The 23,623-nt window shown below is 58.2% G+C and overlaps 2 protein-coding genes across 14 annotated transcripts in view; one reads left to right on the top strand and one right to left on the bottom strand.

Moving 5' to 3' along the window:
* Positions 1 to 2,309, top strand: part of SOX13 (SRY-box transcription factor 13) — a 44,875-nt gene extending 42,566 nt beyond the window's left edge. For all 10 annotated transcript variants that reach the window (XM_045081046.1, XM_045081042.1, XM_045081043.1 and 7 more), the window contains one exon: positions 417 to 2,309. In XM_045081046.1, coding sequence (XP_044936981.1) covers positions 417 to 693 — 277 coding nt within the window. In that variant the 3' untranslated portion in view covers positions 694 to 2,309. The remainder of the gene's footprint in view (positions 1 to 416) is intronic.
* On the bottom strand, positions 2,167 to 23,018 carry ETNK2 (ethanolamine kinase 2). Of its 4 annotated transcripts, XR_199715.2 has the most exons (9): positions 22,532 to 23,014; positions 20,537 to 20,796; positions 17,497 to 17,619; positions 12,743 to 12,885; positions 12,094 to 12,177; positions 9,491 to 9,636; positions 8,014 to 8,087; positions 6,191 to 6,370; positions 2,167 to 4,309 (listed from the first exon to the last, which is right to left on the bottom strand). XR_199715.2 is itself a non-coding variant. In XM_004756376.3 (8 exons), the coding sequence occupies exons 1-8, from the start codon at positions 22,787 to 22,789 to the stop codon at positions 6,298 to 6,300; spliced, it is 1,161 nt and encodes a 386-aa protein (XP_004756433.1). In that variant the 5' UTR covers positions 22,790 to 23,013; the 3' UTR covers positions 5,161 to 6,297. The 4 variants fall into 4 exon arrangements, 3 of the variants coding, with proteins under 3 accessions (XP_004756433.1, XP_044936982.1, XP_012913625.1); XM_004756376.3 differs by lacking the exon at positions 2,167 to 4,309 and having other exon boundaries at positions 5,161 to 6,370; positions 22,532 to 23,013; XM_045081047.1 differs by lacking the exons at positions 2,167 to 4,309; positions 17,497 to 17,619 and having other exon boundaries at positions 5,161 to 6,370; positions 22,532 to 23,018.
* Positions 23,019 to 23,623: the final 605 nt, after the last annotated feature.

Below are 23,623 nucleotides of genomic sequence, written 5' to 3' on the forward strand. Positions count from 1 at the left end.
TGAATCACAAGCTCCATGAAAAAATTCAGGGCTCCTAAAAACAAAGGTGATCCGGTACAGGGAGTGCCTGACTTGACAGAAGCAAGTACCTTCATGGAGTCTTGCAACTGGAAACACAACTCCCCCCTCCACCCTCACCCCACGCCAGGGCATTTAACTTCCAAATGCTGGATTTGTACGTGATTCCCTGGGAGTATCCGGGGAGCACGCTCAGGCCCTGAGACCGCAGGTGTGTGCTGGTCTGTGGCTGACTGTGAACATGACTGTGGGGAGGCCAGCCCTGGGGGTGAGAGAGAGAGAGCTGAAAGCACGGTGGTGGGGAGGGAGGGCATGCCCCAAAGTGGCTCAGGTGATGGGGGCTGTTAGGGGGTGCAAAGTGAGGGTCCCTTGAAACGTGCCTCTTCTCTGCCCTGTAGCCCCCAGGCCGGCCAGCTGCAAATGAGCTCCCCTGACGTCCTGTACCCGCGGGTGGCAGGTGTGCCCCTGGCTCAGCCCCTGGTGGAGCACTATGTGCCCCGGAGCCTGGACCCCAACATGCCTGTCATCGTCAACACCTGCAGCCTCAGGGAGGAGGGTGAGGCCACGGAAGACAGGCACTCGGTGGCGGAGGGCGAGCTGTACCGGTACAGCGAGGACGAGGACTCGGAGGGCGAGGAGAAGAGCGACGGGGAGCTGGTGGTGCTCACAGACTGATCTAGCGGGATGGATGGGCCGGGCCTCCTCCCCCCAGGAAGACCTGGCCCTCAGCCCATGGGTGCAGCCAGCCGGCCTGGACTCTGTTGGTACTTGGACTTGGGCCTGTTGGGGAGAGGGGCGCAGCTGTGCACTTGTAGATAGCCTCCTGGGGGGGAATGCCCTCCCCACCACCCCTGCGGCCGTGCCCAAGGAGCTGCTGGCCTTGCTGGGCAGGACCTGTAGGGTGCTCTGGGGCTGAGGGCCTCGTCCGGCGGGGCTCATGTCCGGTGGGGCTCATGGCCAGCGGACACTGTAGGACGCTCCCCTCCTGCGGGTCTCCTCACTCCAGGGGTGTGGCAGCTCCAGACCTGTCCCCCTGGGACCACATGCTTTGTTTCCATTCTCGTCCTGGCTGGACCAGCCCCTGTAGGACCAACACCCTCTTCCATCCCACACCCCGCCCCCCTTCCCAGATCGCTCCTCTATCCCAGGATCACTTTGTACTCCGTGCAAAAAGGTCTGGCTGTCCTTCGCTGTCTTGATCTTCTGCCAAGCCTGTGGTGCCTCTGGCTGCTGTGTTGATGCGGGCGCGTGTATGTGTAGGTGTGCGCACACGCGTGTTTCCATCTGTTCACTTATTGCACAAGGGATTTACTGAGCGCCTGCTCCGTGCCAGGCACCGTTGCTAGGTTCCTGTGGGTGTGTCTCTCGATGCCACTCTTGCTTCTCTGGGGGCCTCTCCGTGCTTCACTGTCCCCAAATTGCTACCTCTTTGTCAGTCTGGGTGTCTCAGGTTGTGTGTGTCCTGTGTGTGTTTCTGTCCTCGTTTCTCTGCAGGGCTGTGCTTTTCTCCCTTTCTTGGGGTCTGCCTCTGCCCTTTTGGACACCGCTGGTCAGCCCCAGGGCCCACCAGCCGCCCTGACCTCCCCCTGCCTTCCCTTCATTCCCTCCCTGCCTCTCCTCTGCTGGCTGGTTCCCACAGAGCCATTTTTAGTTCCGAGCAACATGGGAATGTGCTCAGCCTCCAAGGGGGTCTTAGTGCCCCAGTCCCTGGTCCCAGCCTGAGTGCTGGGAGTTAAGGATAGGCGGATTGATGCCCCCGCCCCCTTCCTGACAGTTGATGGAAGCCCTGGAGAACCAGGGCTGCTCCTCATGGCAGCAGGTGAGTGGGCAGTGGGAGGGGGCTCCCCATTCTCGGTCTGGTGAGGGGAAGACTGCCCCTCCCACCTGCCCCTCCCGGCTCCTTTCCCCTCCCTCACTCACTGGGGAAGTTGCCTCAGCTCCTGCTCACAGGGACAAGTTGTGTCCCTAAGAAGAACCCCACTGGCACCTGACTCCAAAGATCCAGAACAGCCCTTGGGTCAGGGTGGGAAGGGAACCCCAAGGTTCCATCGAGGCAGTTGTGGTGTCTGTGCCAATCCCCTCCCCCAGTCACTTTCTCTTCCCCCCCCCCCCCCTTCCCTTCCGCCCAACTTCTCTCCAGGCTGTTTCTTTTTTTATGACTGTAAACATAGATAGTGCTTTATTTTGTTAATAATAAGATAATGATGAGTAACTTAACCAGCACCTTTCTCCTGTTTACACTTGGGGAATTTTTTTGTTTTCTGTTGGCATAATAAAGACAGACCATTTCAGAATCTGGTCCTTGTGAGTGGGGGACCTGGGAGGCTGGCCTGGAGCCACGAGTCCTAACTGGCGCTAGCCCAGGCACCACTGCCCCCTTGTGGCAGCTCCCCAGAACTTCGGGTGTGGGTTCTGGGAACCAACCTCTGAGCCCAGGAAAGCCCAGGCCAAGCCTTTGGAGGGACAGAGGCCACCCAGAGAGCAGCCTGCACCCCGAAGAAGACACTGCCCCTGCCTCCAGGAGGTAAGCTAGACCTCCCCACACATTGGTCTACCCCGGTCCTAAGAAGGTAAGGCAGCAGGGAGAGCACCGTAAGCAGTCAGGAGGCCACTTCTGGCCTTGTGGCCTGGGCTGGTGTCAGGTCTCCCGTCTGGGCTTCATCTGTGGTTAAGCCTTAGCTGTAGTCCTTACCTCCTTTTGGAGAAGGAGCCCCATGAAAACCTAATGAAAGTGGTGGACCCTCCTCCCAGGAAAGGGCTCCCATGGATGCCCCAGTCCCATTTAGGAGCCCTCCAGGATACTGAGTAATGAAGCAGGGGCGCCAGTGATGTGCTTCAGGGCGCTGTGACCTTTGTTTTGAATGAGGCTTTCAAACACATAAGGCACTGAGAAGTAACAGCCCATTAGACTTAAAAGGGCTGATGACAAACCAAAACTTCCAAAATGCTTAACCACCATCAATAAAAAGACCAACTCTTTATCAGATATCAGTCCCGGTGTATGGAGTGGGGGCAGCAAAGCTGAAGGGTAATTCTAGTGGAAGAGTGAGACCTGGGTCAGATTAATAGAGGTGGTGTGTTCACAACCGAGGAGATAGGAGAGAGTGGTGATGAGAGAAGTTAGGTGTGCTTCATTCCAGGGTCTTTAACTTGGGAGTGAAGACTCCCCCAGGAATTACTAGGTCCTGGCTACTGGCCTTTGCGAGTTTTTCCTGGCCCACACTCCCAGAGCTTCTCCTCTTAGCTCAGGTGGAATTAACAAGCACAACCCAGCCTCCCTGGCCCCCCAGGGAAAGACGGAAGTGGTCCTTGGGAAGATGAGCAAGGGTGCCCTCTAGTGGTCATGGGGAGAATTGCTCATTTTAACTTGGCACTGACATCTCCCATCAGACTCCACTACCTCCCACAGTGTGTTTCTAACCAAATCAGGGCGTTTGTCAGGACACTCCCAGCCAGGCTCACCCTCATCCTCTGCCAGTCCTGAGTTCCTCTCACTTCCCCATTCCCAGGTCCTCTGTGGCCTCGCTGACTGGGGCCAAAACCATCCTCCTCCCACTACAGGAACCCTTGTCCTGCCCTCATGGAATCACATGCTCTGGATCCTTCCAGGATGGACAGTGCCCTCCATGAGGACTGTTGGTTGGTGCCCTGGAGCCCTAACCCCTTCTGCCCTGGGAGAGGCAGCATAGGGTCAGGCAGGCGATGAGGCCAGGAACAGAAGGTTCTAGTCCTTTCCGGGAAGCCTAGGGCATTCTCTGCCCTCTCTGTGCCTCCTGCAAAGGCTGAGGGTCAGAGCCCAGCAGAGATGAACCTCTGCCCTGGTGTGCTTTGGCTAGAGCTCCTGTAGAGCCCACGCACTCTCCGTTCTGCCCCCTCCCCATCCCTGGGGAGTTGCTGAGGCCTGGTGCTTGGAGCAGGGACAAGGGGAGCTGGTTAGTCTGGGGTGGCAGTGAAAGGCGAGAGAGGTCTCCAAGCTTTGAGGGGGAGGGGTGTCCTAAACTACCCCTCCCCCCCAACCCTACCCCCCACCTGTCTCCTCCTCCTGGAGCTCTGGAGGAATGAGGAGGTTTTCTCAAAGGCAGTGGGGTGGTGCCTGCAGATTCGCTCCTTTGGTGCAGGTGGTGGCGGGGGGCCGTAGGGGCACAGGATGGTACCTGGGGGGCCCTGTCCCAGCCATTCCCTGCTCACCACTGCAACACCGTCTCCAACGCTGTGACATCAAGGCCCCAGGAGGCTGGAAACGAAGCTGCCTTCACAGTGGTTATTTCTGCCCTCAGCTCCAGAGGTGGATCTGAGAGGAACAAGGAGGGTGGGCACTGCCCTTTAGTCCACCAGAAGACCCTGCCCACGAACACCTGACCCCATGGTACCCTTGAGGGGCCCTGCCTGCCCAGCCCTGGCACATCACTGGGCAAGGCCCCCCCGACCACATCCTCTCCCATACCCTTCCTGGGCTTGGTACAGCTACCCCCCCCTACACTGGATCACCGTGACCTTGAAGGCCCCAGCTGCTGGGTCTAGCTCTGCTCCAGTGGTTGCCATGGCATCCGGTACTTTCGCCGGCAAAAGCCAAACAGCCAGAGTCTACCTGGCAGGCGGCCACTGCTCTCTCCGCTCTTCAGGGTACTGGGTACCTTCCGGCGGGCCCTGGAGGCAGCGCAGCGGTAGCAGCCCAGGCTGCCGACGGGGGTACCCTGGCTCTGCTTTCAGCTTCTGGTCTCCCTTCCCTCCGGCCTTCTGAGAACGTAACAGATTCGTTCCAGAAATCATCCTTGCCTTCCCTGCAGCAGAACAGCACCCCCTCCCCCTCAACAGCTAGGAGCTAGGCCGGGGGGCAGTAAGAAATCCTGAGTACCCTCCCCACTGGGTCTCTTGTCTGGTTACCTACCACCTGGCGGAGCCCCAATTCTAGCAGGACGGTCAGAGGCAGAAGAGTGACAGCACTAGCTGTGCCCAGGCCTACCCCGGACCAGGAGCACAGGCCTCATGAGCCAGGTGCTCAGAGGGTAGGGGAGGAAGGGGGCAGCCCCAGGGAACCCTGGAGAGGGGTGCAGCCACCCCTACCCCCCACTGTGGGAGAACTAGTCCATTATACCCTCTATGTCAAAGTCAAATCCTCACCATAGGCACTCAGACACAGAGTGGTCCAGAAATGGCCATTTTAATGCAGAAAACCATGATAATTTACAAATGAATCACTTTTCTAGGCCAGAGCCTGGAGGCTGTGAGGGCAGAGAGGAGGTGGAGGCCGTCGAGAGAGTCGGGGACCAGGACCGGCAGCTCCGCACCTTCACGACCCATCCCGCCCAGGCTCTTGGCCGCCTGGCGAACCCCAAAGTCCCTAGCCCCGCCCCCTTGACTCCCACTACTCATTTCCTAGCGGGAAGTCTTTGGGCCAACTTCAGGACAAAAGGTGAAGAGGGAGAGATAAATCCTTGGAAGCGAGGGCCTGGGGGGCAGGGAAGGGAACAAGGTGGGAAGCTGCTGGCCATGGTGGCCACCCTACTCTGGCCAAGCACAAAGCAGAGCTGGGCTCTGGAGGCCCAGGAGGGCACCACTCCCTTGCCTTCCCTCCCAGCAGGTGGCAGAGGGACAGAACACAAGCACAGAGCCAAAAGGGGAGGGGAGGGGGAACACAGGTCCTGGGGCAGAGGTGTGGGAAGGGGTGGTTTGATTGGATCTGGCTTGGAGAAAGGAAGGGGATCTCGGAGGAGGCGGTTTTAGGGGAGCCGTTAACCCTAGTTCTAGATCATTCCCCCCAGATATATACATCCATCTGTCAGAGTTGGCATGATGCTGGTTTGGGCTCATCAGCACCTCCCACGTGGGGCGTGCAGGGGGAGATGGGCTGGAGGCTCAGGGCACTGGAGGTAGAAAGGAGCCCTCCCACCTCCCCCTTTCCCCAAGCCAGGAAGGTCAAAGACACATCTAAGGCAGCCCCGATTCCAGCGTGGCCTGAGGCCAGGAGTACCGGACTTCCCAGAGGTGGTTGTGGTCCAGGCCCTGGCTGACTGCAGGCACTTCCCCACCCCCAAATCTGGCATGGTGAAGGGGACCCCCAGAGCTGGGTCCTATCAGCCCCTCCAAACAAAGGAACGTGGGCTCCAGCAATATCCATGGGGTGAGGGCGGGGGCTGGCAGCAGGGGTGGGGCCTTCTCCGTGGACACCCACCTGTCCCCTCTCCCACCTTGTCCAAGGGGGCAGACCCCAGAGCAGGACTGAGCCCCGGAGAACGGGTCTGGCCGGGCAGGTGGGTAAGGGAGAGATGGGGAAGCTGGTCACTTTGGCATCTCCAAGGCTGACACTTGAGGCTTCACCTTGAAGTACTGATGGAACCGGATCACTGCGTACCTGCGGGAGGGAGAGCAGGGGAGCCCGGCTGAGAAGGCCGGCCAGGTGGGGGAACTGGGGGAACTCATACCCTGAGCAATTCTCACCAGCTCCACCCCCAGGGCAGGGGAATTTTTTTTTTCTTTCAACTATTTATTTTTCTTAGACTGGAGCAACCCTTCCCTAAATGCCCCCCCCCCACCCAGTTAAGCAGTGTAAAGTACACTTACATCTTTATAAACAGCCCTCCAGGACTTTTTTTTCAGTTGGCAAAACTGAAACTCTACACCCATTAAACAGCAACTTATATCCCCCCCCCCCCCGCCCCCCAGCGCTTGGCAAAAGCCACTCTAGTTTTATTTTAAAAATTAAGTAACCACACCACATGTGGGGCTCACTCCTAACCCCGAGGTCAAGAGTCATGCTGTACTGACCAAGCCAACCAGGTGCCCCTCTGCTCTGGTTCTGTGAACTTGACTAACTCAGTTACGTAAGTGGAATCCTACAGTGATGGTCTGTTTGTGACTGGCTTTCGCTTAGCAGGTCCTCAGAGGTCCTACGTTCTAGCATGTGACCTGGTTTTCTCTCTTTAAAAGGCTAAGTAATACTCCCCTGTGTGTGGAGACCACCTTTATGTCCTTAGTCAGCCGTCATGGACATGGGGTTGCTCCCGCCTCTGGGCTCTTGTGAATAAGGCTACCGACACGGGTTTGCACATCTCTCTCTGACCCCCTGCTTTCGACTCTGGCTGCGCACCCAGCGGTGAGAATGCTGGATGGCCCAGGCATTCTATTTTTAAATTTTTGAGGGAGCTCGGTATTGTTGTCCCCAGCAGCTGTGCCCTTTTATGTTCCCGCCAGCAGTGGCCAGGGGTTCCGATTTTCTGCATCCTTCCCAATGCTGGGTTTCTGTTTCTTTGATAAACAGCCATCCTAAGTGTGAGGGGGAGATCTCAGCTGTGTCTTTGGCCTTTTCACCAGTCACTGTGAACACTGTGAAGTCGGGGTAGTGTCTCCTTCCCAGCTGAGGGTGGGTGAGTTAGGGGCGGGCAGGGCAACAAGACCAGACCAGAATGGAGAAAGGCTAGACCACACGATTCCTGGTCCTTGAGGCCATGTGTATCTGAGATGATGGAGCCAGGAGTCAGTACTCCAATACGGACCCCAGGTCGGCCCTAGTACCTCACTGGGAGGAGCTGAGCCTGATCCCCCCGGCGGTAAGCGTTAAAACCGCCCCAGTGGCCTCAGAGAGTCACTTCTGCACTCTGGAAGAACTCTGCTCCCTCTGCCATATAATGAACACTTCCTTTCACCACCAGGCTCTGTGGCTAAGAACAGTGGCTGCAGAACGGGGTGCAGTGAACTAGGTCGTTAAGATGTAGGAGGGAAAGTCGTTAAGATGTAGGAGGGAAAGTGAATCTGCTATGAGGCGTGATGGGAAGGTGCGAGAACTTCTGACTACTTTCAGCGTGGTGCGCTGGGCTCAGGTGTTTCCCCTAGAGTGGTGACCCCACTGGATATGGGGTGACTGGATTGGGGACAAGTTAGCAGAGCAGAAGAAGGGACTTTGGGTATTGTCTCTGGACTGTCTTTGCCCCCACACCCTTGGCTCGAGCTACTCCTTTCTCCCACTCCCCATTGCCCCAACTCGCCCTCTGTACTCACCTGAGGAAGTCAAAGTCGATGGTGGAGAACTGGTTCTGGATGAGGGCCCAGAGTGCCCAGAAGAAGTGAGATGCCTGGAAAGGGACCAGAGTAAGTCAGCAAGGCAACCACGCCTGCCTGTCAGGAACCCCATAGAGCCAGGCGCTGGTCAAGTCACTGGTCAGCATTTGGAGGCTTCACTCCCTTGAGAAAAAGGCAGAGCTCTACCTGCCCCAGGTAGGGGTCTGCCGGATGGAGCTTCTAATGCTAAGCATAGCTTCATTCCTGGCATCTCCCCTGCCCAGGGGAGTCTCCTGGGTCCTTCAGGGCCAAGGCACCAGGATGAGATGAACCCCTCCCCCAGAGCACAGGCCCAGTCCCATCAGGGGGACCCGCTTAACTGACGTCCGCCAGCCCCTTTCCCTCTTCTGTCTAGATGTGGGCTGGGTTGGGAAAGGAGTGTGGGTGTGATAGCACAAGGCCCTGAGTCTGGGCTCTAAGCCTTCAACTGCTTCCCACCTTGACCAGAGGAGCCCTCAGGACCAGACCACCCCAGGCTCAAGAAGCCAGAGCCTGCTCCCAGCTGTCCCTGAGCAAACAGTGGTGACATCATGACTAGCCCGAGCCAGGGCCCCCTACCCCACCCCACATCCTGCTCAGTCGGGGCTTGGCTGCATAGCACCTACCTCCACTTTTCAGGACTTCAAGGGGCATATAGACCAATTAGCAAAGCATCAGTAATGATGTGAAAACATTTAGCAAGAGGCCTAAGTGCAACAGTTAAGAAGAAGAACCTGATGGGAAATCAGGTCTGTGCCAATGAGGAAAACAGGAGCGGTAATCCAAAATGACAGGTAAGTAAAGATTCTACGTGAGCTCCACGCTGTATTGTGAAATTCAGGGCAGTGGACCTGTCCTCCTGCTTCTGCGAGGCTGACGTTAATAAGACTAGTTAGCAATCCCCTGGGCACACACTGGAGGAGTCCGGCCATGAACCAGGTACCCTGGATGAATGACACTCCAAATCGAGAACTGACAGCTCGGTAATTTGAGCAGGAAGAGCGTGATGGGAGAAACTTATATGCAGTTGAGTCAGTGGCGGTCGTTAACAAGGAGGATTGGAACGGACATGCTTTATCTCCTCCAACGGCTTAAAAAAAATGAGATGCATTTAACGGCAGCATGAAAGGCTCAAGTCAGACACTAGAGAGAATTACTGGTCCAAAGGAGAGAACTGCTGAAACAGGAAGCTGGGCTCTTTTTTGAAAGTCTTTCCCTAGGAAAGAGAGACTTGGATAGGGGATTGCAGGCAAGAAGGCACCTCCGAATTCTGGGGATGCCCAAGAGGGCTCTTCCCAGACCTCACTTCCAGGGTGGGGACTCAGGAGCAGGGGCTGGGGCCTCAGGACCTCACTTCTTACCCTGACCTCTGCTTCCTTTGCCCTGGGCTGTTGGAGGAGCTGGGGGTGCCCCCCCCCACCCCTGCGAAGGCACTTACCAAGGCGAACTTGTTGACTTGCACATAGAGTCTCTCCACCTCCCTGGGGGTCACAGCCATGCCCTTTTGTGCCTGTAGGTAGTAGTGCAGCCATTGTAGCTGGGTCTCCCGGCCGGGGTAGCGGCAGTAATCCACCTCGTTCACACCTGAGGGGGAAGTGGCCATGAGGCAGTGCCTGAGAGGCGGGCCCACCTGGGGCGGGGGGACTCCTCCAGCTCACCGGTATCCCCTGCTCCCCTAGAAACCTTTGTGTACATCCTGTGGGGCTGTGCCTAGGAATACAGCCTCTCGACCACCGAACTTATCCAGTGTGGGGAGCCAGGGGTGCTGCTTTCCATGGGATGGAGGAAAGCTGAGGCAGACCGGTTGCAGGGCGAGGCACAGTTTTGGGTGTGACAGGGACCCCTAAGACAGCATTGCTATACCCCGTGCCTTTCACAGCAACTACGGCCCACAGGAGGTGCTCGGCCACAGCACCCCACCCAAGGCCGCCTCTTTGGTGGGATGCAGACCAGTGAGCCCCGCACAAGGCCTTCGCGCCCACGGGCCAGGGTCTCCCATCTGGAAGTGTGGGTCTCTGACTGCCTCCTGGACCAGTGTTGAGCTGGCTCCTTCAAAATATCACCCAGGGAGCTTGGTAAGAAGTTCCCAGGCACCTCTAGCCCCGTGTCCAAATCTCCAGATAACTCAGAAATGCAGCCAGGCTTGGAACCCTGGACCAGGCGGCTTCCATTCCTTCCGGACCTGCCCTCGAGTCCTCGAGCTGCTGCCCGCCCAACGCACCCCAGCCACATCCCTGACCCGGTGGCAGAGCCTGGCCTTCGAGCTGGGACGGAGAGCTGCAGTTCACTTAAGACAGGAGCAGGGCCACCCTGCCCATGGTTTCTTCCTCTCTTTTCCTCCCTGTCCTTCCCAAGCTCCCCTCACTCCTGGAGAAACACACTCCATCTCCTGGGGTCCCAAGAGGATGGCTGAGAAAGAATCCTCTGGTGCAGGTGTAGAAACCCCCAGAGTAGAAGCTGCTCCCAGGCAGCCAGGGAGAGGGGAGGTTAGGGATGGAATGCTCACCTTCTGCCTCCCAGGACTGGGTCTTCCTGCTCCCAAGAACCCAGGAGTGCTCCTTCCCCAGCTCCCAGTCTCCTTCCCTGCCTTCCTCCTTCCTTCATAACCTGAGAGCACAACGCAATCTGCCCCTTGGGAGAAATTCCAGCTGGATCTTGCTCCATGTGGGGCAGGAAGGCTTAAGATGCTTCAGAATGATCCCTTCTGGAAAGGCCAGCAGGTCTGGCAGCAGAGCGCCCACAGGCCCAGGGCCCTGCCCAGCTGAGGTCCCACTGTCCCGTAGGTTCTTAGATGCCGCTGGTGGCCATCCTGGGAAGTCACACTCTCAGGTACAATGAGTGCTTGACAGACCCCGTCACCTGGGCTTCTCAAAGGGACACAATTGGGCAGGCTTAGGCTGGGGAACGGCCAAGGCTGGACCAGGTACGCGGTGGCTTGACAGCTGGCCTGGGTGTGCCTCACCTGTCCTGCGCCCCAGGGGCTGGCCCCATTCCCCTGAGCACCCCACACTACCTGATTGTCGCTCCAGCCCCAGTGTCCAACTCCATCCCCGAGTCGCCTCTCTGGTCCCATCAGATCCTTTAACAATGAAGCTCTCAAGCTGGAAAAACCTGCCCAGCTTCTTTCACACAAATGCTGCTATTGTACAGCCTGGGCCTTTCCTCAACTGGCCAGCACAGCCAGACACCTCTCATCCAATTGCATCCGTTCCGGTGCCGGCCTCCTTAGCTACCAGAAAGCTAGCTACCCTGCCTAGTACCAGTGAACACCAGTAGGAGGCTTAGCATGTGCTCCTCTTGTGTGTGGAGCTCACGCTGATGAGAAGTAGGTACAGTTAATACCTCCACTTTCCAGAGGCCCAGAGAAGGTAAGTAACCAGCCTCAGGGTCACACAGCTAGTAAGCCTCAAAGCCAGGGTTTGAACATGGACAGTAAAGTTGCAGAGTATATGCTTTTAATGAGTTCCACCTAGATTCTCCTCAGGGCACCAGCTTGTTCTGCTCCTTCTCTGCAGGCAGGATCCTTATGATCATGCAGGCAGTGCTGGGCAGAAGGCAGCCTGAGCAAAGGGACAGGCAGAGGCTGTGCCTGGCCCATCTACCAGGGGTAGAGGAAAGGGGGCTTTTTCTTAATATTTTTTTACTTTTCTAAAGTAATCACCGATGTGGGGCTTGAACTCATAACCCCAAGATCAAGAGCCACATGTTCCGCTGACTGAGCCAGCCAGGCCCCCAGGGGTCTTTTTCTAACTCTCATGCCAAGCCCAGGATCCTAGGGAGGGGACACTGTCCTCATGAGTACCCAACTGCCCGATGGGCTGGCGGGGGTCTGCTCTGTGTGCGGGTCTGGCCTCACCCATGAGCCTTGGAGCCCCCTCAAGGCAGGCTGTGCCTCCCCTCCCTGAGCTGTGAGATTTTGGAGGATGGGCTGTCACGCCTCCCCCCCAGGGAGGGCAGAGCCCCGCCCCCATCCTCACCCGGGACCTGGCCCTCCATCACGAGGAAAGTATCTTGGACTGAGACAAACAATACCCTTCTCACCTGCAAACTCGTTGAAATGGTTGCCAATGTCAAAAGCTTGGTAGTTGTAACCGGCGTACTCATAGTCAATGAACCGTACGTGGCCTGTGAGGGAAGACAGCGGCCATGAGGGTGGGTCCCGGGAGAGGGAGACGGAGCCCGTCAAGTCCCCACAGACCGGAATGCCCCTGTGGCGGCAACCCAGACCAACCCACCCTCCCTGGGGGTGCCCTCAAGGCTGTTCCTTTGTCCCCCTGCCCCTGAGCTGTCCGCACACAGGTGGGTACTCAAGACATCTGTCCTCCACGTGGCTGAGGACCAGAGGTAAAGGTCGGGGCTCCCCGGGGGTGGAGCTCTCATGGGGCACACAGAAAGGTTCTGTCCCTAGGAGAGGGCCCAGGCCACCCCAGACGTCCTCAGAAACCCAGAATATTGCGGCAGGGGGAATGGCTCAGGTAGCCTCACACGGAGGACCTCCACAGACCACAGCATAGATTTTTTCCAAGTGGAAATTTATTTCCTTCTCCCTTTTCTTAAGTCAACTTGAGACCTAAACCGGAAGGCCGCCTTTTGCTCATCCCAGGGCCGGTCTGAGCAAGGGCAGCCGGAAGGCCGCCGATCGCCAGGGTACCGCCCAGCTGTGGCCCAGCCAGAGCCGGGGAAGGCATACCTTGGGTGCTGTCGTAGATGATGTTCTTGCAAAGCAGGTCATTGTGACAGAACACCACCGGGGAGTCCAGCTGCGACAGGTGTTCCTTCAGCCAGGACAGCTCCTGCTCCAATACCTCCACCTTGGGGACATCTACGGAAAGGCTGGGCAGCGGCAAGAAAGGATGCAGGTGAGGGGGAGGGCCGACAGCAAGATAGGCGCTGGGCCTCCGGAGTCCTGAGTGCTGGCCCCATCGCTACCTGTTCCTGCAGGGGACCCCTGGCCAAATGGGCCGCCCTTTAGACCCTCACTTTTGTCGTCTGACGCTAAGACGTCCTGATCTCCTGACTTCCTGCAGTTACTCTAAGCAGCTTATTAAAACACGGTGTAAGAGCCTTTTGCAAAGCACGTCTGTCCCTGATCCAACAGTGTCCCTGCCACTTCGTGAGAGGGCGGGGAAGGTAAGTTAGGAGGCACAGGAGGACAGGAGGGGGCAATGCGTGTCTGCACTCAGTTGTTCCACACGAGAACGAGCGCAGAGGTCTGCTCTCTAAAACAAGACTGGGGAGGCCTCACAGTGCCCTGCGGAGGGGCTGGAGAGCACAGACACTCCTGATCCGTCCCCCTCCTCCTCCAGGAGCTGGTGTCGCAGGAGGAAAGGCCCAGGGAGCTCATAAAGGCTAACTTCTCATTCCCAGAGAGGCCACTCAGGACCACTGAAGGAAGCAAATAAACTGCTTCTTGGGCTCACTCCTCCAAGACCAAAGGAATATTAAGGGCTTTCAGTCGAGCACTTGCTCTGTAGCTCCCCAGTGACTTGTCCCCTGCACCCTGAACTAGGAGCATGTGTGTCCTTGTCCCAGACCACGCCTACGTGCGCAACTTGCATGCAGGAGCACAGATGACAGAGGCCACCACTCTTTCTGCCCTACCCCTTCTCGTGGTACCTAAGGTCTCGCTGCTGAAAGAAACCTGTGTTGAGGAACGAATGAATGAATGAATGAATGGGTCCTTTGGTGCCGGGAGCAGAGGTCATGGGGAGGCTGTTGAGAGCACACTGTTCTGGGACGCTCTGAACTTTGGTCCCCAGGAAGCACACAGGTCTGTGTACACTGAAAAGCCAAACATTTAGCACAGCCCTTAAAATCCAGAACCACCAGTGGGTGGAGGGGAGTTGGCTGGGGTTTTATCTCCTGTTCTGTCTCCATGTAGCTCCTGTTTGCTCTCTTACCCGGGGCAGCCCGAGTATGTGCGGGAGGATGAGTGGGACATCCGTCCGTCCTCCCCACCCTCCCAAAGGATGCCCCGTCCCCCCAACACACGGCCCGGAGGCCAAAATGTGGCAAAGAGCATTCAGCGACTAAGGCGTCCCCCTGTCCCCCCGGGAAAGGCTAAGCGGCAGGCTCCCTCCCAGGCTTTGAGACCCGTCAAAGCTGAAGAGGATCTGAGGCCTCTCGTCCAAGTTGTCAAGGAAATGGAGGCTCAAGGAAGAGCAGAGTCCTTCCAGCTTCCAGATGTTTCTTGCACAGCTGAACCCTCTTCCCCCTCACCTAAGGGAGGCAGTCCTCAGCCTATTCACGGATGCAAAATCAAGCCAAAATCAAGACCTCCTAATGGTGAGGGTCCCGGTGCCCCTCAGAGGCTCTGCACAGGCCACTCTGGGCTCGGGGGGGAGCCTGCCGGGGAGGATCAGGGGAGGCCTTCCTTTATCCTCACTGGAGTTTATCTGGGATGCCCGGTCTACATAAACACATTTCAGTCTTGGCTCTCCTTAAGACAATATACTTCAAGATTTTTTTTTTTTCTTGCTCCAAGACCATCTAAAGATAAGAATTAGGAGGCCTCCTTTGGTTTGCCCAGGTCTCAGCCTGAAAACCACGTCTTTGACATCTAAGATACGTGCTGCCCAGGCCCTGACCGCCGCCTGACCCCACCTTACCCAACCCCAAGGCCACGCAGATGGTTACTAGAGGAGCCATCCAGGGCTTCTATCTCCCTGAGCAGCCTCCCTCTGCTGCCCCGCTTCCCACCCCGGGCCACTTGAAAGCCCGCCAGCTTTGCTACCTCAGCCCTGACACCACTAGACTTTCTCAAGGCTGTGGGGTTGGCAAAATAGTAACCGCCACCGCGTCACAGAAACTGTCACACCCCAGGCAGCCTGCTGCTCCTAGTCCCTGGTCCCTCAGAGGCAGCAGGATGAGGGTGCAGGGTCCCCGCACCCCATCCCAGGGAAGCCTGGGGGTTCCTGATGAAAACACTGCTGCTTGGGTCTCAGTTAGTTATCCCAGGGTCGTGATCCCAGGGTCCTGGGATGGAGCCCCATGCTGAGCTCCCTGCTCAGTGGAGAATCTGCTTCTCCCTCTCCTTCTGACCCTCCTCCCCACTCATGCTCTTTCTCTCTCAAATAGATAAATAAAATCTTTAAAAAAAAAAAAAAAAAAGAAACAAAAAGAAAAAAAACAAAACAAAACACTGCTGCCTGCCAAATGTCCCCACAGCTCTCCGGATATGGGCGGACGGAAGTACCTTCTCCCACAGCAGACAAGTGTCCCAGCTTCCTGGCGTATCACCTTTGCCCTGATACCACACAACCCATCTGCGTCTCCTCCTGGTCCCCCAGAGCAGGGACCACCCCCACCCTCTATGCCCAACCAAACACCAAGGCCACCAAATCTATTCCCACAGGGTCCCTAATACACCTGCCACTCTCCACCCCACTCTCCCCCCCACATCACCATGACGCTGCCCAGGGATCTTGCTCATTCTTCCTGAGTGGGTCGCCCTATCTCCAATCCCTACCCCCACTTCCCCAAATCCCGCCCGACTCTGTCCCTTACAACACCAGAGAGCCTTTGTCCTAAACCACAGTCATGGTCCCTGCCTGGCGCAGAGGCCCCTGCAGTGACTTCCCACTGTCTGCTAAACAAAATGTTGGCTCCCTAACCTGGCTTCAAAGGGTCCTCCCCGTCTCATTCCGCCCCACCACCCACAGCCCTTCCCAATCTCTCCAGAAGGCCCATTCCAGCCACCCTCATCCACTTGCCACCCATGAGCCAAGTGAGTTCACACCGTCTCTGCCAGCCCGAGCGGCCTCACTTCCCAGCTCTGCCCCTCCTGCCTCTGCCAGGAAGACCAGCCCTGGTTCTCCCACCCTACATGCCTTCTTTTGTCACTGTGCAAAGGCAGGTCCTGTTTACCCAGATGGTTCCTAAGCTCCTTGAGGGCAGGACCAATGTCACGTCCATATTTTTCATTGTGAAAAATGTTGATGTTTGTGAAATGCAGGATTGACTAAATCAGGAGTATTAAACTGTAACTCGAGCTCGCGAGTTGCATCTCGTCCCGGTGACTGCTCACCACTGCCCCACTTGGGGCAGCTTAGGTCATTTACGACACACACTGTCCCTTAAAGAGGCTCTGAGAAGTTAAACAGCTCAATTTGCCAAGGTCAAAGGTATGACAAGAGCAAAGGTGGTCAGTTCTTCAAGGACCACTCCACTCCCAACGAGGTCACCCCTGAAGGTTACATGGAAATAGTACAGAAGTCTAGGCCTGGAGCTGCCACTGACCTTGGGCAAGACCCATCCCCTCTCTGGACCTCAGTTCGTCCATCTATCAAATGAAAGTGGTGGGCTGCACGATTGAAGGGCCCTGTTGACTCAGACACCCCAGGGTCCTGCTCTCCATGTGCTGTTTTTAGCCCTAGGGGATAGGCAGTCCTTGTCCCAGAGATAACATTTGGCATCGAAGGTCTGAATGTGGGCCATCCTGGACAAATAGTCTGAAAGACCGGCTTGATAATCATTAAGTGCAAGGATCCAGATAAAGTCACGTGTGTGTGCGTGCGTGTGTGTGATAGAGACACATGATTGGGATAGAGTTAATTATTGTCTTGTCATCTTGGAGGAGAGAAGGAGATACCCCGTCTCCCATGAACCTTTGGAACAAGGGAGATGTTCAACCCAGCAGGGTACCTGGAGGGATCAGAGACTCACTACTGCCTTTCCCTGCAGGGGTGACACATTCTTCTCTCAACTCTCCATGCCTCCTCCAGCACTCAAGCTGGGGACAGCCAGGCAGCCAAAGGCTAGAAGGACTTTCAGGTTGCCGGCTGGAGAGCCCGCTGTCTGGGAGCCCCGTCTTCCCTGGGGAAAGGCACAGTCGGGATGGGTGGAGTACCGATCCTTGGAAAGGGCAGTGAGGAAATGGTAAGCTGTCAGTGTGAACAAGGTGAGAAGCAGGATTCCCAGGGGCATGTGGGGACAAGAGGCGTCCAGGCAAGTAGCAAGAGTCTTGATGTCTCAAGGGCTTATCAACTGACAAGCTGAGTTTTGACTGTGAACTCGGCCTCACCCCATTCTCAGGGGCCAGGCTCTCCCTTCTGGTTGCTCAGAAAGCAGCTTAGGTAGAAAGGGCTCTGGGCTAGGAAACAGATCCCTGCCCCCCCAATGAGCCCCACATCCTGGGTCAAGGCTAGTCTCTGAGCTTCAGTCTCCTTTAAGGAAAGGGAGAGGCACAGTCCCCAACCCTCATCTCTACTACAACCAGAGACTCAATGAGACACAAGCACACAGGCGTAAAGCTGTGGACCCAAGATCCTGAGATTTAGTCTATCAGCCCAGCTCTGCTTGGAGACACAGACTCAGCAGTCAGGACCTAAGCCCCTCAGCCTCCAGGGGCTGGGGGTGGGATGGAGCCTGAAGAGTGAGGGGTAGAGGGATCCCATGAAGGCAGCAGACACAGGGGCAGCCTTGAACCCTCCCAGATCTCTGTACCTGGGGTTGATCTCGTTCTTCACAAGGGTGAAATAATTGTGCATCTTGTGCCAGAGGGTGGGCTTGGGCAGGCTGCCGTTGGCGTGGATGGTGTGAATCTTTGCCATTTCTAGGGCGATTAGCCTACACAGAAAACAGGAAGGGGAGAGGATCAGCGTGGGGGCAGGCCCATCCCAGCTCAGCCCCTCCTGACCAGAAGGGGCTCGAACAGGGGGACGACTGGGACCAGCCAGAGGGCTGGGTGTGGGACAGCTCTCTGAGGGACTCTCGTTCCTGCGGGAGGAGGGTCTGAAAATGACATCAGGCCTTTTAGTCCAGCAGCAACTTTTCCAGAAGTTAGGGCTGGAGCTGCTTCAGGGAGCAGGAAGGCAAAGCTGCGGGCCGCTGGCCACAGGTCAGTGACCCTGCCCCACCCCAAGGTCGTGTACCCACAGCAACCCGTGAGGACAGAAGGATCACCTAGGGATGGGGGCAGTGGCCCGCCTCCCTCCAGGGACTCTGATCCATGCCCACAGCGGGGGGAATGAGGGGGGTGGTGATGCCTGGCTGGGAAGAAATGCCTGCCTCTTATCAGCCAGGCCAAGGTGGGGAGGGAAGCAGGCCGGCCCAGGGCAGCCCTTTCCTCAGCGGCAGGGAGTTGATGCTGGCGGCCGGGTGCCAAGGACGCAAAACAAACCAGCGTTCTATTTTCAAGTTCTCCTGTGGACATTATCCAAGGTCCCGGGAGAGAAGGAGGGGGCGGTGGGGAAGGGGGCTGGGAGAGGGCGGGGGCGGATGGAGGGCTGACCGGTCAGAGAGGGGGGGCCTTGATAAGGTCCCCAGCATCTGAGGCCCTGCGTCCCAGCTGGGCTCCCCCAGTCCTCTGCCGGCTCTCCCTTCTGGAGCCCCACCCCCAACCCGGCTGCCAAGCCTCCAACATTCAAGCTTCCTTCGCCTCTGCCTGTTGCTCGAATAATAATCACTAGGAAAGACAACAAAGGCATTGGCTGTTTGAAACCTTGTTACTGAGCTGTTCCAGGGACACCCCCTCCCCTTGCCAGGTCCTGGGAAGGGGCGGGCTGTCACCTAACAGGATAGCAGGGCAGGCTAAGGTCTCCTCCAGAAGCCCCCCAGGCTCCCACCTCCCGAAGGGCAGGGCGGAGGGGGCAGGAGGCGTGGCAGCCACGAGAGGGTGAGCATAGAAGGCTGTGCTTTCAGAGGCTAGAGGCCCCGGGGGCAGGAGGGAGCCCGCTGGGGTTTCAGGCGAGGCAGGGAAAGAGACCTGAGACCCAGGCCTTTCCTTCCAGAAGGAAGATTCGACTAGAGCATGAACAGAGCGTTTCCTTGAATATCAATAGGGCTGTTGTCTGAAAAGGCAATGGAAGTAACCTCAACACTCAGCATTTTTGTGCTGCAAAGCCTCGTAGAGGTTGGGAGGTGGGGTTCAGGGGAACATGAGGCCGTGGCTCCCCAAGGCCTCCTCCTCGCCTTTTCCTCAGAGATCCACCTTCCCCTGAGAAAGATAATGGGCTCTCCTTGGAAAATCATCAGGGAAGAGCCTACTTCCTACACCTACCCCAGCTTCTGGCGCTCCCCCAAGTGTGAAGTTGCTATCGAACCTACATCCATCTTCAATCTTCCTGATGGTAACTGTTCCCACGAGAGCACGAGGAACGGCACCACCTTCCCAGAGGTGGCCGGACACTGCGAGAGACCCAGGGACAACGTGCCAGTCTACGATCTTATTTACACAAGACTGAAGGAGCGCCAGCAGCGTGGCGTGGGAGAAGCCAACCCACGGTTCCCCGGGCCCCCACCCTGCTCTGACCGTCTGCTTCCAGGCAGGACACTCAGCAGGAGCCAGAGAAGACCACTGGACAGGTTTGTACGTCCCCCTAACTCCAGACAAAGACACACACACACACACACAGATACGACATACAACTCGACATATGACATAAATACCCCAGAGCCTGACCAGCCGCAGAGGGAGCACTAGAGCAAAGGCATCTCAAAGTCCCTTCTAAGTCCCTGGGGGGCCCATCTGTCTCCACAAATAAGGCCAGGTGCACTTACTTGGGGTTAACTAGGTAGCAGGTGAGGAAGCACAAACTTCTTGGTCTGCTCCCTAGATGACCTTTTACTGTTTCACCTGGGTTATCTGGAAAGTGCCTTCTCCTTGGCAGGGATGGGACTGAACCCGAGGATCCCAGGCTGCCCCCAGGATCAGAAGTCAACCTCAGCCTGCCTGGGGACCTCGCTTGGCCAGAGGGCTCCGCATGCAGCGGTAGCATGGGAGGGAGGGCCTGACCTCCATACCCACAATGGTTAGAGGAGAGAAAAGGCACTAAGGGCTCCTCTTTAATTCTCCCCCTTCCAGACCTCACAGAGGCAACCACGGTGCTTAAACGTAAAGTCTGCTTCCTGGGTGCTACACATCCAGGCATTGGGAGGGGCTCCCAGGGGATCATGGGTTCTGGTGAGCCTTGGGAAGGAAGCCTTGGCAGCTTCCCAAACCTGGGCTTCCACTTTGTCGGGGAACCTGGACGGAGCTCAGACTGGGGGAGGGCTGGTGTCTCTCTGGGCTGCTAAACCCAGGCTCCCCCTGGATAGGGCCCATTCTCCTAGCATGCCTGAGCTCCTGGCAGGAGGGGAGGGGCAGGAAATCCTGGGCGCTCTGCGGATTTGGCTCAGATTTCATTTCCAAGGTTTCAAGATGTTTCCAGGTCAGACGTGGGATGGGCAAAGGGCGGAGACATGAAGCCAGGAAGCAGAGCCCTGCTGCATTTAGGGAAAGCAGATCCTTTGGTCCCAGGTTCACCAAATTCTCACTTGCCTAAGAAGCAGATCACCTTTCCAGCGGATGCCACTGAAAATCCATACAGACCGACGGCCCCTCTCTGCAGAGCCACGCGTGTGCACACACAAACACACATTTTCATGCAATTTCAGGAAGTTCACAGACCTTATGACTCATTCACAGACTCCACTCTATGCCAAGGAAGTTGGCCAAGGCTTGAGGAATCGTGGAAATGAATGGTAACCCGGGTCACCTTCTCACCTGAAGAGCCGGGGCTCCCGGATGTGCTCGGGTCCCAGGGCCATGCCCCTCATGTACTCATAGCACAGCCCATTCTGGAAGGTGCAGTAGAGTTTGGGGGCGCAGCCATGTGCTCGCAGCAGCTGGAAGTTCCTGACCTCATTCTCCCGGTCCACCAGCAGCTCAGTGCGCTCCCCGTACACCCGGACCAGCACGCAGTCCCGCATGTCCTCCTCCACGTAGCAGGCCACCAGCTTGTTGGTGATGCCATCAGTGAAGCGCTGGCATGGGGAGGAGGAGCACAAGGGCGTGTGGGGCAGGGTCTCTGTTCAGGCCCATGCCCATGGCTTCCCCACCTCTAGCAAGGGGTGCTCATTTGCATGCCCAGCACAACCATGCAGAACCCTGCCCCGCCATCCTTCAGGAGCTCAGCACTGTTCCTAATGCTTTACCCTCCTCAGTGCTTGGGAGAGCCTGAGTTCTAGAAGAAAACCTCAGCCCAGGCACCCTCACGTCTCCTGGGTCCACTTCTAGCAGATGGGATTTGGCAGTAGAGGAATTTCCACACTCCTTGGTGGGAGAAGCCCCCTCCTCGCTTCTTACCCCTCCATCCCTGAAAGAAATCTCTATGGACCAGATTGTGGCCAGGGAGGATCGGGAGTTGCCCAGGACAAGTACATCCTGACCCAACTGCCTCTCACCCTCTGCCCGGCCCAGGACTCTTTGCTACACCCCACACCCCATCCAGCCAGGGCGGTGCGGAGTTTACGGAGGCTGGAACTCAGCCGAGGGTTTTAGGGGTCAGAGCTCCTTAGGGCCTCAGAGTTCCAAACCAGAAGAGACAAGAGGACATGGGCTGCGGTTGGGGGAAACAGACTAGACTTTCTGGGTACGGTGACAAGGAGGACTGAACCATGGAATTGACGGGGCACAGTGTGACAGAGCCAGTAGGGGCTTTAGAGGACATCTGAACCAATTCTAGGTGGGGAAACTGAGGCCCAGAGAGGGGAAGGACTGGCACGTAGCATGTTCCATCAGTGCTGAAATTAACCTCAGACCTGCTCAATGCCTTGTGGGTCTTACAACTGAAGCGTGTCTTTTATTTCGAAAATGCTACCCACCCATCTGTCCCCCAAGAGGTGTCTGTCAGCCTCTGCACTGGGGTGGGGGAACCTGGCCTCTCCCCACCCTGAAGACCCAGCAGCAGGGAGCCCCTGTCACTCCAGAACTAGCTGCAGGTGCCCAGCTCCGGACTTCTTCCTCCACAAGCAGCTCCCAGAGGGGCTGGCGTGGGAGGGTGAGCAGGTGAAGACCCTTTAGAGGATGCAGATCAGCTGGGAGGTCTGCCTGAGGCTCCTCAGTGGAAGGCTCTACCCACATCTGTGTCCCGGAGAATGTACCCAGCTGGGGATGAGGAGGCCCCCCCTGTGTGGGGGTGCAGAGCCTGAGCCTGGGGCGACAGGGAGGGTTTCCATCCGGCGCAGGGGCCCTGGGCTAAGCCGAAATTCCACACGGTGGCTCTTGGGACCGGCTCAGAGCCTGGAGACTTTGCTCCCACCACGGGGCAGAGAAGGCAGGGATGTGTGTGTGTGTGTGTGTGTGTGTGTAGGTGGGGGGCTCCCTTAAAAGTTCCTGCCTCCTCAGGTTTCAGCGCCGGCCGCGCGCTCCGCGGGCGGCGAGGGGCACCGGCGCGCGGCGACAGGGGGTGGGGCCCGCGCGCGCAGCATGCTGACGGTGGGCAGGTGGACCTCCGGGCTGCCCACGAGCCCCGGGGAGGAGGGGGGTGTGGGGACCCGGGGAGGGGGTGGGTGGCCGAGGAAGGTGGGAGCCTGGCTCTGCTTGGGGACCAGAACAGATGGAGCAAAATACACACCCAAACCACCATTGCAACCCTGCCCTGCACAGCGGCCGCGCACCCCTGGGACCGCCACCCGGACGGATGCACGGACAGACGTTCACGCATCCCCGCTCCAGCCCCGACAGGGCCCCGGCGCGGCCCCGCGCCCCCTCGGCTACCTTGGTCCGAACTTGCTCGGGCTTCCAATGCGGCCGCAGCTCCTGGATGAGGCGCAGGGCTCCCGGGAGGATGTCGTCCTGGTCCACGGATATGCCGAAGCAAGGGACGGCGGCGGCCCTCGGGGCGCCTGGCGGCTCCCGGCAGCCCGCGCTGGCCGCCGCCTTCTCCTCCATGCCCCATGAGCACTGCGGGCACGGCGCCTGCCGCCGCAGGTAAAAGGGCGAGCACGGCAGAGGAGCCGAAGGGGGCACAGCCATTCCCAGCAGCCCCACCCCCTCGGAGCCGCCGCGCGAGCGCTAGCCCCTGCGGGGGGGCCCGGCGCGGCGGTGGGAGTGGTAGAGGAGGGGCCAGGGGAAGTCCATGACTCAGGAGCCCGCTGCCCGCTCCGATCGGCGCCCGAAGCCGTCCCGGGAACGCCGTGGCCCGCCGCGATTGTGACATCATCACGGGCGGCGGGCCGCGGGGCGGGGGCCCGGGAACGCCCCCGCCCCGCCCCCGCCCCGGCCCGCGGGCCGCCGCGGACTCAGCGGCCGCCGCTACCTGGAGCTCGGGGCGGGGGTGACGCCCTCGGGGAGGCCGTGACGCCAGGGGCGGGGCCTGGGAGCGCCCCGCCCCGCCCCGCCCCCACCCGGGTCCCAGGACCAGCAGCGCGGGGATCGCTCCCCCGCCTCTGAGCCCGCGCGATGGCCAGCCTCCTTCCCCTTGCATCGGCGCGGACCGCTCTCCCTGGGCGGCCTGGGGCAGGGCCGGGGGAGGCCTCTTCCTGCGCCCCGGTTCCAGCCTAGTGGATGGAGATCTGGCTGCCACCAAGAGGTCGGCTTGGACTCGCCCACCTGTGCCCCAGGTCCCCGCTGAAAAGGAGTCCCCCGCTGCATCTCAGAGGCCCTTGGCCCTTCTCTGCAGGGAGCTCCCCAGACAAATCCTAACCCACCCTCCCACCCCCCGTCCAATGCATGTATTAGGTGGCGAGGTGACATTGGGTGGTGGATGTGGAGGGTGTGTGTACGAGTGGGAACTAAGATCGCTTGTCTTCAGCCCGGGTGGGAGAGCTCTCGCAGCCCCATCCAGAAACGTGCCTACAGAGAAGGGGC

This window comes from Mustela putorius, unplaced genomic scaffold (genome assembly GCF_011764305.1).
Source record: "Mustela putorius furo isolate JIRA1106 unplaced genomic scaffold, ASM1176430v1.1 tig00000508_pilon_pilon_pilon, whole genome shotgun sequence".
Classification (NCBI taxonomy): domain Eukaryota; kingdom Metazoa; phylum Chordata; class Mammalia; order Carnivora; family Mustelidae; genus Mustela; species Mustela putorius.

Excerpts from the sequence above, each read along its gene's own strand:
- ETNK2 (XM_004756376.3), bottom strand. The coding sequence starts at position 22,789 with ATGGCTGTGCCCCCTTCGGCTCCTCTGCCGTGCTCGCCCTTTTACCTG. Across the intron at positions 17,620-20,536 it reads CGGGAGCCCCGGCTCTTCAG|GCTAATCGCCCTAGAAATGG; the intron begins GTGAGAAGGTGA and ends TTTTCTGTGTAG. Across the intron at positions 9,637-12,093 it reads CCATTTCAACGAGTTTGCAG|GTGTGAACGAGGTGGATTAC; the intron begins GTGAGAAGGGTA and ends CTTCCCCCTCAG.